Source organism: Centroberyx gerrardi, chromosome 3 (genome assembly GCF_048128805.1).
Source record: "Centroberyx gerrardi isolate f3 chromosome 3, fCenGer3.hap1.cur.20231027, whole genome shotgun sequence".
In the NCBI taxonomy this organism is placed as follows: Eukaryota; Metazoa; Chordata; class Actinopteri; order Beryciformes; family Berycidae; genus Centroberyx; species Centroberyx gerrardi.
In genome coordinates this window covers 13,105,984-13,123,467 of record NC_135999.1, presented here as the reverse complement: position 1 = coordinate 13,123,467, position 17,484 = coordinate 13,105,984, and the positions used below count along the sequence as shown (strand labels likewise).

Genomic DNA, 17,484 nt, shown 5'->3' with positions numbered 1-17,484 from the left:
AGCCTACTCCAAATCGAAATAAAGTTCTGCATAATAGGCTAAATATAATTTCAAATAATCCAAACTCATTTTGGGCATTCAATCAGAACCAATCAGAACATGGCTTTGCTTCGCCATTCTAACCGATTATGACATCGTTGGATGTTGCTGGACTGTGCTCTACCAATCAGAGCCAGTCTCAGCTGCACTGATGACATCACAATCAGAATTCTGTCGGGTTTGGTCGCAGCAGCCCAGGGCATAAAAAGCCCCGCTCGAGGTCATGAGCTTCATACCTTACCACGGTAAGGTATCCTCCCCTGGGCGCTGGCAAAGCTAATGCTTGGACCGCGGCAAGAGGCTCTCTTTGGGAACCTTTTTGCACGGCCCTCATTTCAGACCAGTAGCTATTGGACGCTTGATGGGCGTGTTTGGAGACTTTCTCTTTAGTTTTGTTTTGTTTTTTTGAGCTGGTGAAGCTACTTTTATTAGTTGTTTTTTTTGCTTTTTGTTAATTTTGATAGGACCAGGTGGCGTGGCGTGGCAGCTAGCGATGGCGGTTCGTTGAAGAGGTGGTGGTTGGTACGAACAGACGCGGTTCGCCTCCCGCTGAAGCTAGCCTGCCAGCCAGGAGCCTGCAAATGGTGGTCTGGCGGTTCGCGTCCCGCTGAAGCCAACCTGCCAGTCGCTCCAAAGGTGTGGTCTGGTGGTTAGCGATGGCGGTTCGTTGAAGAGGTAGTGGTTGGTACGAAGAGACCCGGTTCATTGAAGAGCTGATGGTTGGTACAAAGAGACGCAAACCCGCCACCCAGTCCAAACTATCAAAATTAACAACAACAACAAAAAAAACCCAACTAATAAAAGTAGCTTCACCAGCTACTTTTCCTGAATTTTCCCAAGGGCATTTATCTTATCTTATCGGGTTGTAGACCCTTGTCAAAGTCCACAGTAAGAACTTTACCAGGGGCTCCAGGGACCGTGCTGGGTGCTGCTGCAGCAGTACTTTTAAACCAGGTAGTATTAGTAGTGGCAAGCAACAACACTGCTGCTGCTGCTGCAGAAGTATAGGCCTAGTAGTGGTAGTTCCAGTAGTTCTCATTACAGATAAGTAACATTTTGGCTAGTCATAATGTAATGAGAGATAAATTAACATTTAAGCATTTAGCATCATTACATTACGACCAACCGAAATGCTAATTTAAGATATCTCTAATTACATTATGACTGTCAAAATGCTAATTTAAGATATCTTTTTTTACATTGTGACTAGTCAAAATGCTAATTTAAGATATATATTTTTTACATTATGACTAGTCAAAATGTTAGAGGTATCAAACACAAGGCAGAGTCCAGTTTGGGATGAGGTTGACAGTTAAATGTTGAAATTTATTGAAAAGGTTTGACTGTCTGTACCCCCTGCCCCACCAGTATATAATTAGTGCTCTGCATCTTAGCTGGATGATACTCACTAAATGCACTGCTCATAAATATACAAGGAAGAGGTGGCAGTTTAATAATTGTGATTGGGGCCTCCACATCAAAGGAAATGTCATTAGAGGCTGTGACTTGGGTCCCCATAATCATAAACTGTGGCCTACGGGCCTATATCTGTCAGGGTCCCACCTGACTGCACATTTCAATTGAAATTAGTGAAATATTGTAAAATGCATTGAACACGGACACAGTACTTAGAATATTTTGGGGCCCCTGGTGGTCTGGGGCCCTGGGGCATGTGCCCTGCATGCCCAGTCAGTGATACAGGCATGCCTACCAGCTCCAGCTGCTGTTCTGCAGCTAATTCTTCATCCTCACCTCCTTATGGGAATCAATAAAGTATCACATTATCATTGTTATAATGCAGTAATACGATGCCTATCTTGATAGGCTATCTAGACTATATACTATACGACTACAGCCTTTATGATGTGGATTCAAGGTGGTTTGTTTTAGGTGATGAAGTTGTGATTAGATATTCAATGAAACACTTAAGCTGATGACAATGTGCAATAAAAAATATTTAAAAGCAATAGCTGCAGCTTTCACATGTAGGTTACAGTGATAGAATTAACTTGTTTTGAGGAAAACTTTGATGAAGAGGAGCAGTAGTTCAGCTTAGGGACTGCACTAGTCTCAGGGATTTGCCTTATTCAACCAGATAGTTATATGACTCATCCCTGTTTATCAGTGTAGAACAAGTCTGTACAGCCAACTTGGGAGAGGAGGTGGGGCAGTTATAGTAGACCACAAACTATGCAGTGGCCTGACCACTCATGAGGGAATGTCCCAGTTTAATATATTTGGCATATAAGTATGGCGCTTGTGTGATGATCATGTTGGTGTTGATGATGACTATAATGACTTACTCTTCATGATGTGGCAATTTTGTTTGATATTTCAATTACTCAAACCCACATCAATTACATTAATTAAAGCAAGGCCCCTATCCTGCCTCCCTGTTTCACAATAGGACAACAAAAAGCTAGCATCACAAGGTCATTTGCATCAGACTTATATTTGTCTTTCTTGGGAGGGTTCATTTCATTTTTTCCATCACGAAGAGTGAAGATAATTCTTTGGGCAAAATTAGAGGTGACTGAACCTTTAGGCTACAGCTATGGGTGTCAGCATTGCTATTCGCATCATAATTACAGCAGTGATCCTGTCTACACTAGCTGATGGCATACAAGGTATTGTTTTGGAGGGAAAATTTTACAGTTGTTATACCATCTGCTTGATGTCTTTGTATGTGTATCCTTCATGTACATTTTGTCTCCAGCACTGGTCAGACTCTGGTTTTTGGGGGATGTTTGGTGCAGGGAGTTTAGGTATATTTATGGTCACCTTATTCTTAGTTTTGCATGTAATATTGCATATCTGAATCAAGAAAAGTATATATATATATCCCTTTCTTCAGGATGAAATGCTTCTATTTGCTTGTAGTTGGGGTTTGTATCCCCCAACACACACACACACACACACACACACACTAATTAGGCACTTATTATTTTATTAGATTAAACTTGCTTATTGACTTAACTGCTGATAGGAGTGATGTTTTTACTTTACTTTGCTTGTTTAATGTTGTGGCACTTGTTTTCATGGCACTCTGAACGGCTACTTACCCTGTTGATGCTTGGAATGTTCACTTATTTTACTGTTGCACTAATTGTAAGTCGCTCTGGATAAGAGTGTCTTCTGAATGCCTCAATTGTAATTGTAAATTCTATTTTGTGTTGTTAACAGGTAAAAACATCACAAACTGCCGCAAATACTTTAAAAGTGAGTACCACTATCTTACTCCAATTTAAACAGATACTTATACAGCAATTCCTATCGTTGGACTTGGAGTGGATGCCACATAATTTATCTTGACTCTTACAGGAGTTCAGAGGCAATCTGAGAATGACTTCTCTTTTCTGGAGGGCTATGAGATTGTGCCAGCTGGTGATGAGAGAAGGAATAACTGCATGGTATATGAGGTCACGCCACCTGCGACGCCGCCTCCTGGAGTCCTACTGAACACTCCTCAAGAGAGACCCGAACATGAAGTCTCACCTTCCCCAGTGCCAAGACCCAGCAATACAGACCAACGCCAAGTTTCAGCGGCTAGTGAGGTGTATTATGTCTACCCTGTGGTGCTGGATGTGGCTAGCAGGAAAATGTTCTCTGCCAACAACTTTTTAGACTCAAAAAGAAACTCTCAGGGCACACTGAGTCAAGTAGCACCACCCAGGGGCAACACACAGCCAGGGCCTAATCAGTCCTGGAGAGACTTTGTTCGGTATCTCCAGACACAGGGAAAAGTGAGCTATGTTCCACCTGTGATTATCTCAGGAAAGAACATGAATTTACATTTGCTCAGGTCACAATTTAAAAATGGTACAATTTTAAGCCGAGGATTTTCCAGACAAGCAATGGGGGTCAAACCAGAAGTAGTCAGTCACCTTCCAAACAACGGCTGGGATTCTTCTAGGCCTGGTTCTGCTCTGCAGCCACAGAGAGGCCAAGAATGTGCATCGGGAAAAGTGACCAGCAAGCCAACCGTGCCACAATCACGCCCTGAGTCTACTCTGCAACTGTAGCTTGAGCAAGCCAACATAGTCACCACATTATGACTGTTCATGTTTTCCTGCTTTGATTTTTTTTTTATCTAGCCCATCATGATCCACCCTGAGGCCATGTTGGAAAAGAAAATGTTCTTCAAATGTGTCTAGCTCTTGCTGTGTTTACCTATTCTTAATAGCGTTAATAATTGTAAAGATGGTGGCAGTATGTGTTCAATGGCAAGCAATAAAACTCTATAATATAAAATGAAAAAAAGGCTTATGAATGCATGTTTTTGTTTTTGACGTCATAATATCAGAATTTTAGACGATTGGAGGGGCGGGAGAATATTCTTATTTCTTTGGCGTCATAATATAATGTTGTCCAGTGTAAACATTCCATTGGCTAAACCGTTGTGACGGGGGTTCCCTGCCCCAGATTGCAGGGGTAAAACAATAAATTGAACCTATCACTTTAAATCTCCAATCTCTGATACAGCAGAGATCATAAACTCTCAGTTAGTGGAGCGTGGGAAATATCAGAATCTACACCTGGGATACTTTGTATTTCAGAACAGTTTACGACCGGTTACGTTAATATTCGTAGTTATTTATTTCAAAATATTCTGTCTACTTAGATAGGTCTTTCATAAGGTAAGTTAGCTACCTTCATAGCTAAGTCAGCTAAGAGATGTCAAGCTAATTAGCTGATGAGCTAACGTTAGCCGCTTTGTCTAGTCAAAACTACTACGACTAGGTAGACAGCCAGCAACTGTTTAGTCACGCGCTTGATATGTGGCTATCTTTCAAATACCAAAATTATGACGACTAGCTAGAGAAGATGTACTTATGAGTATCAACCAAATCTGTGACAAATCTACCTTCCTTTGTTTTCTTTGAGCTAGCCTAGCTTGCTAACTTGGCGTTTCATTGATAGTTGTTCAACAGTCCGTTTAGAGGTAATTTTATTTCCAGTTTGAATAAACTTTGTTTTATTAAACGTTTATGACTCTTCTGGCACAATTAATACGAACTTAACAGTTGATACCTGGTGTTAGCCAACATAATGTTGGGGCCTTGCTACCACAATGGTGCACTGCAATGGTTAGCGCCGGGCTCATGTCGGCCTGGTGGTTTGATCGCCTGTAATCAGAGTGTAAGTCATGTTTGTTTAAAAGTGCAGTAACGTGAGATCTTGTCAGCTGTCTCTTTTTCCATGTTCGCCAACATCATCAAGTTATGTGTCTAACACATCGCTTATAGCAGTGTCAAACTGACCACTGGCTGAACGAAAAGCGACGACGCCACAAGTTAGCTAGAGCTAACGTTAGCCGACCATTCACTATCAACATCGCTAGCTAGCTTGGCGTTGCTTTTCTGTCTGCCGGGCTAACGTTAGCCATTTAACATGACAGTGAATAGGCCGGCAGAGTAGCATTCATATTCCTTGATCGAGTTTTTCGGTGGGTTGGTAGTGCTAGTTAACATTAGGTGATAATACAGGCGCAGGTCGCATTTGAACTTTGAACATCAGGCGCGAATAATACATTGCCTGTCATGTCACATAAACATGCGTCCTATGCGAAAGGCAACACATACAATGTTGTAGCGAGGTGGGAGGCCTAACGTAGTTTTCATCACCATAGGCCACTGTCCTACAAAGGGGTAGACAGATGTGTGTAACATGTAAAGTTCAAGTACGATTTAATTGAGATCTAATGCGTTTTCACCGCTGCCTAGCTTGACCACCTGCATTGCTCGCATCTACAGCCAGCCCTCCTCATTGTCCCAGTGATGAACGTGATGGCGCAGTTCAATGTTAGCTAGTGTGTGCTTAGCCAGCTAGCTAAGCAGTCAGCTGTCTTGCTTTATACTGATTGATGTGGGCCAGATGAGACAAAGCAAGGGAAACGTTGGTCTCCAGTTAAAGAAAACACTTTTTGATTTACCTTTTGTTTTACTTAACGCTACTTCCCAAAAACGTGTTTGTTTACATGTGTCATAATAAGCTGCTAATGGGTCCTAATTTACTAGTACTTCAAACGAGCTGACCTCATGTAAACCTACGCAATGAAACTGGCCTCAGACTTATTTGAGACTTCAAAGTCATTATCTTGTAATCTTTGAAAGTGTTTTTTTTTTCATGCACATTATTAAATGCAACATGACTTGTAGGTTAGGAAGGGACTCGTTTTGCTTCATGTAACGCCACACAGTGCCATATCTGAATTGGTTGGTGAATGGCAGTGAACAAAACAAAATGAACAAAATTGCGCAATTATTTTGTCACATTTTCCTGCAGGTTTTTCTGGATTACTAGTTAGCATTATCATGACTAAATCCTTGCTGTTCATTCTGTTTCAGCACTTAATATTGTTTACCAAAGAAATGGTGATGGAGAAGCCAAGTCCCCTGCTTGTAGGGCGGGAGTTTGTGAGGCAGTATTACACACTCTTAAACAAGGCGCCAGATTTCCTGCACAGGTAATAACCCAAATGTGATGTGTTGTAACATTACTTGACAGTCAGAAGCTAAAGCTGTGGTGTTGGTAATACTCTTAACTGTCACTTTGTTGTGCCATTAGGTTTTATGGGAGGAATTCCTCCTATGTTCATGGGGGACTTGACCCAAATGGGAAGCTGGCAGAAGCGGTGTACGGGCAAGCGGTAGGTTTTATGGTCCAATAATGAAGATCCATATTGAAAGTACAAGTTAATAGGTGTTGGGCACTAGATTCTCCAAACATTGTCCTTTGGGCTCTCCCTGCATTGCTGAAAAATCCTCCTTCACAGCTATTTTTGCTCTGCAACAATTATTTAGTGGACAGCCTGTTCGGAGGACAAAGCAATTCCCTGCAAAATATCCTACCATGGGAATTCTGATCCATCTTTCGCTACAGCTATATCAGAAAAGATGGTAATAAAGTAACAGTAACCATCTTGTGTTAGAATATCCCACAGTGCACATAGTAGGCCTCATGCAATCAGCTTATTTATCTCATGGACTGCTAAAAGACTGACAAGCCGAACTGAGGCAATATCAGTGTTTTGTTTGTGAATGAATAAATGAGTGAGTGAGTGGGAGGGAGGGACCTTTGTCAGCGAGAGAAAGTCTCAAGCTGTCAAGGACAGAGGGAGATGAGGGCTTTGCGCATTTGTAGTATCACAAAGGGTAAAAAAAAAGAACTATCCAGACTATTCATCCTGACAAGTTCAGTCGGACTAAATCGATTTAAAAAAAAAAAATTGATGGCATTCAATACCTGGCATTCAATTTACAGAATGCTAGCAGAAAGCTTTTGTGACTGATTCAGTCTGTGCAATTTGCCCCAATAACACACTCTACTTGTGTAAACAAATCTAAATGGTTCCAAGAAATCTCAATTGAATAACTTTTTCTTTTTCAAAATTTAGCAAATTGAACCCTTTTATAAAGCTGCACAATACAGTATTTTTAAACTACAGATAAAATGAATTTTAGTGTTGTCATGTATGATAAGTTTGCAGTTTACACTAATAGCATCACTTAAGCTACATTATCTCCAAATGAACTTGGAATAATTGTGCAAGTGCTAATAAAAGATCAAGTTAATAAGACAAATCTGGTTGGTTTGGAGATAAATATAGCATTAACAACACAAAGTAGTTGACTGCTAACTACATGTATAGGTGAACCACTGGTGTGAGCAGGTCTTGCCTTCAACATTATGGATGTATCTTTCAATATAGTCACTGTAGCCTTTGTTTTCAAATGGAAAGCAAAACGAATACTGGCACCACTGACTTGTATACCTTTTTGCAATGAGAAAAGGCTCATGGTTTTCTAATTGTATTAATAGATCAGTTTATCCCCTCCACATCTCTCTGTATATCTCTCTTAGGAAATCCACAAGAAGGTCATGTCCCTGCAGTTCAGCGAATGCCACACAAAGATTCGGCATGTGGACGCCCACGCCACACTAAGTGATGGAGTGGTGGTTCAAGTCCTTGGAGAGTTGTCCAACAACGGCCAGCCCATGAGGAAGTTCATGCAGACGTTTGTGCTTGCTCCAGAAGTGAGTACCTCTACCTGTCAAAGGGGTTTTTAATACCATAATCTTAAACTGTCACTTGGAATGTTGAGACCAATGACAATACTAGCAGCTACTTGATGAAAAAGAAAACAGATATAAAGGAAAATCAGGGCTATACATTTACTTTTTTACTTGGTAGCACTGGAGCTCCCAACATCAAAAACTGAACTGCACCAGCAAAAAAAAAAAAAAAAAAGTTGGACTAAATATACTGTATATGCAGTATATATTTTATTTTTACAATTTTATTGTATTTTCCTGTCTGGATATCCACAGAGGAAAATAGAAACATACATCATCAATAATTATTTATATAGAATCCCAAGCAATAACAAATTGTAAAATTATAAAATATTCATAAAATGCATCACTTTTACCTTCTGGTGAGTCAAAACAAACTGGTGAGTAGGGCAATGCACTCATGTTCACCTCAGTGTTGGGCAATTTTTCACATCTGACAACTGAAAAGTGTCAAGTTGCTTTCTGGCGCACACTGTTACAAACCTGAGAAGTGTGGAGTATAGCATCATAAGTTTCGTTTTCACAGTGGGGGTTGCTGTCAGATTTGAAGAGACACAACAGTAGCAAAGCTCCTTTCTCACACACTAGCACAGCACTAAAACCAAGTGAGACAAAATATGGTGATATATGGTGATATTTGGAGTCTGTATCAGGACTCCAAAGCTCCTAATATCAGTATGCAGTGTCAGAGTTGGGGGGCATGACATAAAAAAAAAAAAAAAAATCACCTTTAAGTAGATCACTGGAAAAGAATCAGTTATCTTTTATCTGCGGAAAACGCTGTCTTGAGAGGAAGCCTCCTTGGCAAGGGGAGCCAATTGTAAAACAGTTTTAAAGTGAACAAAGTCGAACTGACATTTTATTGGCTAGAACAGAGCCGATAACAGGAGAGGGGTTGCACTGTGGGGTTGCCAGTGCACTCAAATGTAATTTCCAGGTCACACAATACATTTTTTTCCCTGCATTTGTGATTTAAAATGGTCGCTCTTTAGAGCCCTGAAAATGTATGGGGCAATCTTTATAGGAAATTATGAATTCTGTTTTCTTTTTGCATGACACATGTTTGTTTTCTTCAGGGTTCTGTGGCAAACAAGTTCTATGTCCACAATGACATCTTCCGTTATGAGGACGAGGTTTTTGGTGACTCTGAAGCTGAGCTTGATGAGGGTAAGATGTTCACCGACATTGCACAAAGACCTTGTTTATTATTTCTTGGCTTTCTAGGTCCTGTGGATACAGGGTTGACTGTGTGGGCTCTCATGCAAGGGATTTCTTAGTTTGTGTTTGTGTGGTTTCCTTCCCTTAGAATCTGAGGAGGAAGTTGAGGAGGAGACGGAGGAAAGGCAGCCGTCCCCTGAGCCACTTCAAGAAAGCCCCAACAGCACCACCTACTATGAACCACACCCTGTCACGTATGTCAAAACCTGGTCATTGTGTTGATGATATAACAAAACATGATATATTTTTTTAATGAATTTCCCACTAAGTATTTTGCCTTGTAAACTTAGTTGATCTGTGGAAGTAAAAGCACACTTTGTGCCCTGCAGCAATGGAGTAGAGGAGCCCATGGAGGAGCCAGCTCCGGAGCCAGAGCCGGAGCCTGAACCAGAACCCAAGGTAGAGGAGATAAAGCCCGAGGTAGATGAGAAGGTTCTGGAAGAGATGGAGGAGAAGGCTCCTTCCCCTGTCCCGGTGGAGTCCCCACCCAACACCCAGGAGCCTCCCAAGGTGAGGCTGATGTGTCTCTATGATTTGCCTCTCTGTGGTTTCCTAGTGTGAGATTACCAGGAGCCATGCTACTCTGAGTTCCTTGTTGAATCTTTGATTTCACTGAATCCAAGTGCCATAATGACTCTTGGACACTTAAACATGACTTATCAAATCATTTTTTTTCCCAATTTGACAAATAATTTTGTTGTTCTGATGGTACGATGCATTACTGCATCCCTCACAGACTTTCTCCTGGGCCTCAGTGACCAGTAAAAACCTGCCTCCTAGTGGCTCAGTCCCCTCCTCTGGAATCTCACCCCATGTTGTTAAAGCTCCAAGCTCGCAGGTAACTAACACTGGTCATGGAATTTCTGGAATAGCATGAAAATTGGAGAGAATTTTCTAATGAAGCAGTGAATAATAAAGGCACTTTACAAATGTGTTACTTTGCAGGAATATACCACAATGTCTTAAACCGCTTGTTGCACACACATTCATTGCATTATACATTAGATGGTGGTTAGCAGCAGCAGATTTAGAGGTGCTTGGGAGGAGAACCTCTATTAGGGTCGGGCTCTGTGTTTGCTTTTACTTGTTGGTTCATTGGTTCGTTCATGTGTAATGCATTTTGCAATGTACAATGCTAAGGGGAATTACAGTAGGCACTCTTTTGATGGCGCAGAGCCCTAAGAACCCTGCATAAGGGAAATACAGTGTGCGCTTGTACACCAGACAGTATGGTAGAGGTCAATCAAGCATCAACCAACTGGAGGTTGTGTGCTGTACATCCACATACCAAGAAGTAGTTTGGTGATTTTCTAACTTTCGGGGGTAAGTCAGCACATGAAGTGAATATTTTGTTCAGCAGTTCTTAGTTGCAACAAGCACTTTGGAGTGCTGGAGTTTTTAAAGTGATGTTGAAATTTGGTAGTACCTTGGGTTGTAGCTTCCTGGCTGTGATATAACCCCAAAATCTGCGATTTATCTATTATCTGTTATCTGTTGCTCCGGTGCTCTGGTAGGAGCTTCGGAAGAAACTTAAGCCAATGGAATGAAGAAAATGGTACGTATACCAATAACTGTAAATAGGTGAAAAAAGGTGGGAGACAGGACAAAGCAGATTCTGTCAATATATAAAGAACGAGTTTCTCACTTTTTTTCCCGCCTAATTACAATTATTGATAAACATACTATTGTCTCCGTTCCATTGGCACAAGTTTCCTCTGACCGGATTTCAGTGTTACACTTGTTCAAACTGAAAGGTTTGATATGCAAAAAAAAAAAAATGATTCACTTAAAAACAATTTTAGCAGTATGACTATTTTTTTTAATTGTAAGAATCTGCTTTGTTTGCGTTCTTTTATGTGCTGGACGTGTGATTTTTAGACCTGTTTCGCCATACAATGGCAATGAATACGGAGAGAAAAAAACACGATTCTCCAATCGCCTCTACCGGAGCTCCGGTGCTTAATTGGGTGCATGTGTATCACTGACATGAGGTTTTGTTATTTTTGAGCTGTTTGAGTTTATAAATTTCTCCTGATAATGATTTTGTTCTCCATTCAGACTGAAGGCTTTAACTCAGTCATATCTTGAAAGTGACTCTTCATTACTTTGCATTATTGAAGTGAATGAAACTGCGTTGAGTAGTTAGGATAAATTATTTAATTAGTGCGTTGACTTATCCACTACAGTTAGAAAATTGCTGAGCTACTTCCTGCTATGTGAGTGTCCGCAGGCTTCAGCGAGGACTCATGCTTGTGGCTTCTACCATACTGCCTGGTGTGTGAGGGCACACGGTATTTCCCTTATGCCGCGCACTTAGGGCTCTGCACCACCTAAAGAGTGCATACCGCAACTCTAACCACAGAGAATTGCGAAAAGCACCACACACGAACGAACAAATGCACACACAGAGCCTGACTCTTACAAAGGTTCTATGATGTGAGGGATGTGTTGTTCATCTCTTCACTTTTGTGTGACACCCCTTCTCCCAATAGCCCAGAGTGGAGGCCAAGCCTGAGACTCAGTCAGCACCCCTCCGACCCCGAGACCAACGCACACGTGACAGACCCGCCTTCACTCCACGAGGACCCAGACCTGGTAATGCCCACTCTCAGTATGCTGTGTTCTGTGAGCTTTAGTCTTTCAGCAGGTTTCATTGATTAAACTCCTTGTGGATCTTTTTGGATAGGCAAAGTGTTTAGGGATTATCTAAACAAGCTTCTCTTATGGTTAGGCTCACGACATGCATGTCTCTGTCACTGTCACTGTTAGATGGTGTTGCATCTTCAGAGTCACAAACGGGAAAACCACACTTGAGTTTTGTCAACAAAGGTAAACACTGGGTTTTCTAATCTCTATTTCAAATAGTGCACATCACTCTTTACATTACTTTACATTACTGCTCAGGTTTGGATTAATCTAAAATCCTATTTCACCTGACTAACCAGTGTGAATGTTATTTAATTATATAGTCTGCTTTCACATGCCAGGAATTTGACTTTCTTGATTTGATTTTGATGTGGCCTGATATGATCTGTGATTATTTTTCTGCCTGTTTTTCTGACCTACAGGCAGGGGAGACGCTGAAAACAGTGAAATGGACAGCAGGCGGATTATCCGGTACCCTGACAGCCACCAGCTTTTTGTTGGCAACCTCCCACATGACATTGACGAGAGCGAGCTCAAAGACTTCTTCATGAGTATGTTCCCTCAAAAAGCAACACTTTCTTGAGAAATTTTCCATTTGCTGGTGCAGGCATACTTTGCTGTTGTTGTAAGTGAATGAATGTTGTTGTTTATTTCCACAATATCTGTTTTGTCTTGCAGCATATGGAAATGTTGTGGAGCTGAGGATCAACACCAAGGGCCTGGGAGGGAAGCTGCCTAACTTTGGATTTGTGGTCTTTGATGACTCCGAACCTGTGCAGAGAATCCTGGGGGCCAAGGTAGAAGGGGCATGTATTGAAATTTCATTACCCACTTTCATTCACGTGGTGATGGTTTGGTGGCACACAGAGTACAGTTAGCCTGGCACTTTGGGTTTCACTTTCCTGCTGATATGGGACATTACATGCTTCAAGCACGTGTCCTTATATCACTTGTATAACATTCTTTTCCCACTCTGATGTTGGTGACAAATCAAGTTTGGAAATATATGTGTAGCCATATTTATACAGTTTCAATATTTTCGTTAATTTGAAGGGTGCATGTATAAAAAAAACTTCTATTAAAAAAAGGTGTTATAGTAAATATTTCCTCAGTCATGTCACCACATATTACTATACTATATTACTATACTATATTAATTGTTATTTAGGCCTATTATTTTCCATAGAAAATTTCTATCCCCCACAGGGTTATAGAGGTTTGTCAGTGATGACAAACATGATGCAGAAAAATGCTTAAATGGCGTCTAAGACAGATCAACAAACCAGTGAATGAGGTGGATTGTGAAATTGGCTGGGCCGGGGTAAATTCTGGTTTCTCCTCACCAAATGCGCCTGTAATGACCCTGTCCCTCCTCCTGCAGCCCATCATGTTCCGCGGTGAGGTGCGTCTGAACGTGGAGGAGAAGAAGACTAGGGCGGTGCGTGAACGAGAGACCCGCGGGGGAGGAGACGACCGCAGGGACATGAGGCGCAGCGACCGAGGCCCCGGAGGTCCGCGAGGCATTGTGGGAAGTGGAATGATGCGTGACCGGGATGGAAGGGGCCCACCGACTCGCGGCGGCATGGCCCCCAAGCCTGGCATGGGCTCCGGAAGAGGCTCCGGTGGCCAGGGAGAGGGCCGCTTCACGACCCAGCGCCGCTGAGAAGAGCACCACCTGCAGTGTGGAAGTAGTACCATGTTCTTCATCTTCAACCGTTCTCGTTAACGAAAAAAATCTTCATGTATAAACGTATATATTTGTTTTTGTTTTTTTTCCTTTTTTGCTTTGGAATGTGACAGCCTGTCAACCATTTCTTTGTGAAACAGACAAAACAAAATAAGCAAACAAAATTTCGCTTACTAGTTGTGAGCTGAGCATCCTTTTCTGGTATCTCAAGAATTCACAAACATTAATTTGTAAATTCGTGAAAAAAGGCGAACCAACCAGGAGTAATCTGCCACATTAGGAGGGACTGATAGACTTTTACCTACGATAATACAGCCCATCATTTGGAAAAGAGATTATATGCCTTGACTTACTGGGGCGCTACTTCACGAAATCCCTCTATTGCACATTTTATATGGTAGTTTTCTGCCCGTTACTGTTGGAAAAGAGTTTGAGATGCAAAAATTGTGCAGTTCGAGGGGAAAAGCTTGCCTTTTTATTTTTTTCCTTTGAGAGAACACTGCTTCAAAATTGCATAATGCACTCATCAATATGCACTAATGGGTACTTTTGTCGTGTTACATTGACATCCATGCTCGGAATGCAGCTGGAGAGACCGGTTTGTCTCAAAGCGATACGACTCAATGGGGCAGGCCTCGCTCACAGCCTGTCTGCTGTGACCAATGTACTTTTCACACCTTTGACCCAAAACTATGCTTCAATTACTGCTGGATGGACAAGATGACAAGCAAAATCTACATTATATTTTTCCTCATTTATAAATCAAATAAAAGCTTAAAATCCTGGACTTTTCACCAAATGAGTGGGGGGACAAAGGATAAACAAGAAACCAAGTTGAACAATAGAGGAGTGGTGGTGATGATGGTAATGATGGCGGCTCGCTCTATTTTCTTTGTTGATTCCAAGTTGTTTTTCTTTCATGTTTTTCCTACCAGCTAGACCGTGAAACTGGGATGGGCGACACCACCTTCCCGCTTCCCTCCCTCCCTGTCTTAAGTGCGGAGTGACAGAATAAATGTACAACAAAAATCATAGTTTACTGTATGTTTTGTTTTCTGTGTATATTTTCAGTTCTTTCAACTTGATAAAAGCATGATGGTGCCTTCTATTTCATCTTTTCCAGTCTTACTACTAAGTTGTGGTTTGAGGCTTGCTGCCTCCTAATACGGAGCTGCTCATTTTGAACTATTGTCTACTGGGAGCAGAGAAACTTGCAGTATTCACAAGATTTAAGTTTTTCAGGTGCATATTTCATCTTTCCATACTGTTCTACTACCTAAGATGATCTGCTGTGAGTTTTGTACATTTGTTTATACTGTAGTGTCTGTTCTGGGTTTTGTAGAGACAATAGGTGCCTCAAGTTCTGTTTGTTAAATGGTTAAGAGGTGCATCTGAGGAACTACTCATGGAAAAAGGTACATTAAACATGGTGACGGTGAAAATGCTTGGTCCTTGGTTTGTCAAGTCATAGCTCTCTACGCAACCATGAGTACAGTGTAAGACTTGAAGTTTGCATTGTGGAAAGAGAAATGGTTGTCTTGAACAAGGAAATGCCACACAACTTATCACACATTGTGATTCAGACATGATCTGGACATCGGTTGGTCCTTACTTTCAGTATGACGAAAGTTTTCGCGGCTCATGTCGGCACACGGATTAATCCCTGGACTCACAAGTTGTCAGACTGTTCATCTTTTCTCAGCAGCAATTTTGTAACGATCTGTGTGGGTGGGTTGGCCATAGTCCCAACCTCCAGCCTAGCAAATAATTGTGCTCACTTTTCTATCCATTATGCATTTGTATTTTCACATGCTGATTATTCATTGTGCTATTATATCAATTTGTTTTTCTGTTCATGGCAAGTCTAATATGAATGCTATACCAGTAGGCTCCTCCTTGTCCACTAGTATAAGTTTTGTTTTTACCACATGGTAGGGAGGGAAGACCTTGGTTTCAGCTGGAAAGGAAAACATGACCAACATGAGGTGTTTTCTTATTTGTCGTCTTGCACTGAAACAGGAAGTGAAATCTAATGTAGCATTTTCTTGACAAATATACTAATGAGGTCTTCCTTGTCTGGTGGTATTGCACTATTTCCAACATTTGTGGAACAATCTGCCAGAGTTTGAACACAGCCTCTCCAAATTTCTTATCTGGCAATGAATATGAAAACATTTGTGCTAATCTTGTCAGCGGCCTGTTCACATAATATTCTATTTGCTTGCTCTTGCAGTTGAGATGAGATTTGATTTACAGACATGGCACAATTCAGGTAGTTCGCCACAGTAATGCTCGACTGCACTCTCCCTCGATGTAATTGAGCTAAAATATTTCCAGATGTGAGAAATTGTTTAGAATGGAATCTAATTTTGTGCCATCGGCCTTTGACCTAGTATGACTGCAGAACTACAGCCCTTTGGTCCCATGGTGTTTTCTACGGACAGGTCTCACTGGTGCCTATACCCCCTAATGTTTATTTGTCAGATAATTGCTTAACATGGGCACTTGACTGCAATCATACCTTTGCAACAATGGTCAATGAAGAGGAGAGTTTAGTGAAGAAGAGCCATCATGCTTTCAGACTAGTCAGTGCTTTACATCTTAGTGGCGTTAAAAATGTTTGTGAGCATTTAAATTTGTAGTTAGGTATTTTTTTCTTTTTCACTGAGGTTTTCAATGACCCGCACCTCCCCAAACTTCAAAGGATCCCTAAAGCAAAGGCTGTAAACTTATTTTCCTGTGGTTGAAAATGCAGTAGAGTGGATCCGCATTGTGAATCATTCCAGTCCTCTTTTCAATGGAAATAGAATTACCTTCTTGGCTTTAGCAGGTGTGGTAAACAGTTGGCTGCCATCTTAATTTACTGTGTTTACCTTCTACTTGTTGCTAGTAGAAAAAACTGTTGCAGGTGGAGAATTTTTTTTTTGTTTTCCATTTTGAATGTGTTGGACTTAACATACAATAAACTACTGATATCAGCACCACTCATAACTTTTGTCATGTTTTCAGGCTGTCCCATAAGAAGTTTCACAGATCATGTGAGCAAGTGGTTTTTGCTGCACAATGATAAGCTAACCTGCCTAAACAAAGAAGAAAGGTAGAAGTTCTTCAGTTGATTTGCTCCAGGCTTGTTTTGCAGCCAGACAGGTGATACTCCCTGCTGTGGTGTCTAGCTCATTCCAGAGACCCTGAGTATTTGACCACTGAAGTTGTTGACGCAGGTTAAGAGTCGAGTGGTAAGTAGTGAATGATTGCAATATTATTTGTTTTATCTCAAATGATTTGCATTTGTCAAGACAAGTTTTGCTTATAGTCTGCGATTTGTATTGTGCAAGCCTTACACTTTTGGTATTTATAATTAAGACTGAGGTTTAAAAGAAAGACCCACAAGCTGAAAATGAATGTTTGAAAACATTTAATTGTGTGAATGCCTACGTACAGCCAAGTCTGGCATCTATGTTGCTGATCTCTTTAGTTGCTGTCCTCTTCAGAGGACAATCTAAATACAGGAGTAAAGCTATGGGTCAGGACAGGACGTCCTGGGTTCACACCTCCATGATTCCCCATCAGGTTGTGGAAAACACCACCGCTGCTTTGAGGAAACCAGTTAATTGTGTATTGTTGACCCTGAAGAACCCAAAACCATGGCGGGCCTGGGAGAAAACCAGTTGCACCCAAAGGTGTGTGTGTGGGAATCTGGCCCCCTATCGGCACAAACCTGGCATAATCAGCGCCTTGTCTGTAATAATCTACCCAGGGGCTAATGGGTAGGTAGGAAACTGTAGGTAGGCCTACAAGAGGACGGGTTTCCTGATGTG

General features: G+C 41.4%; 1 protein-coding gene across 4 annotated transcripts; it reads left to right on the top strand.

The window, feature by feature from the left end:
* Nucleotides 1-4,518: 4,518 nt before the first annotated feature.
* Nucleotides 4,519-16,647, top strand: g3bp2a (G3BP stress granule assembly factor 2a). 4 transcript variants are annotated; one of them, XM_071911789.2, is made up of 13 exons: nt 4,519-4,676; nt 6,387-6,505; nt 6,607-6,688; nt 7,903-8,076; nt 9,192-9,282; nt 9,422-9,527; nt 9,663-9,843; nt 10,070-10,171; nt 11,826-11,928; nt 12,103-12,162; nt 12,402-12,530; nt 12,658-12,776; nt 13,361-16,647. In XM_071911789.2, exons 2-13 carry the CDS (start codon nt 6,411-6,413, stop codon nt 13,640-13,642), a joined length of 1,524 nt encoding a protein of 507 aa, XP_071767890.1. In that variant the 5' UTR covers nt 4,519-4,676; nt 6,387-6,410; the 3' UTR covers nt 13,643-16,647. The 4 variants fall into 4 exon arrangements, with proteins under 4 accessions (XP_071767890.1, XP_071767882.1, XP_078147014.1 ...); XM_071911781.2 differs by having other exon boundaries at nt 12,658-12,785; XM_078290888.1 differs by lacking the exon at nt 10,070-10,171.
* The last annotated feature ends 837 nt before the right edge of the window (nt 16,648-17,484 follow it).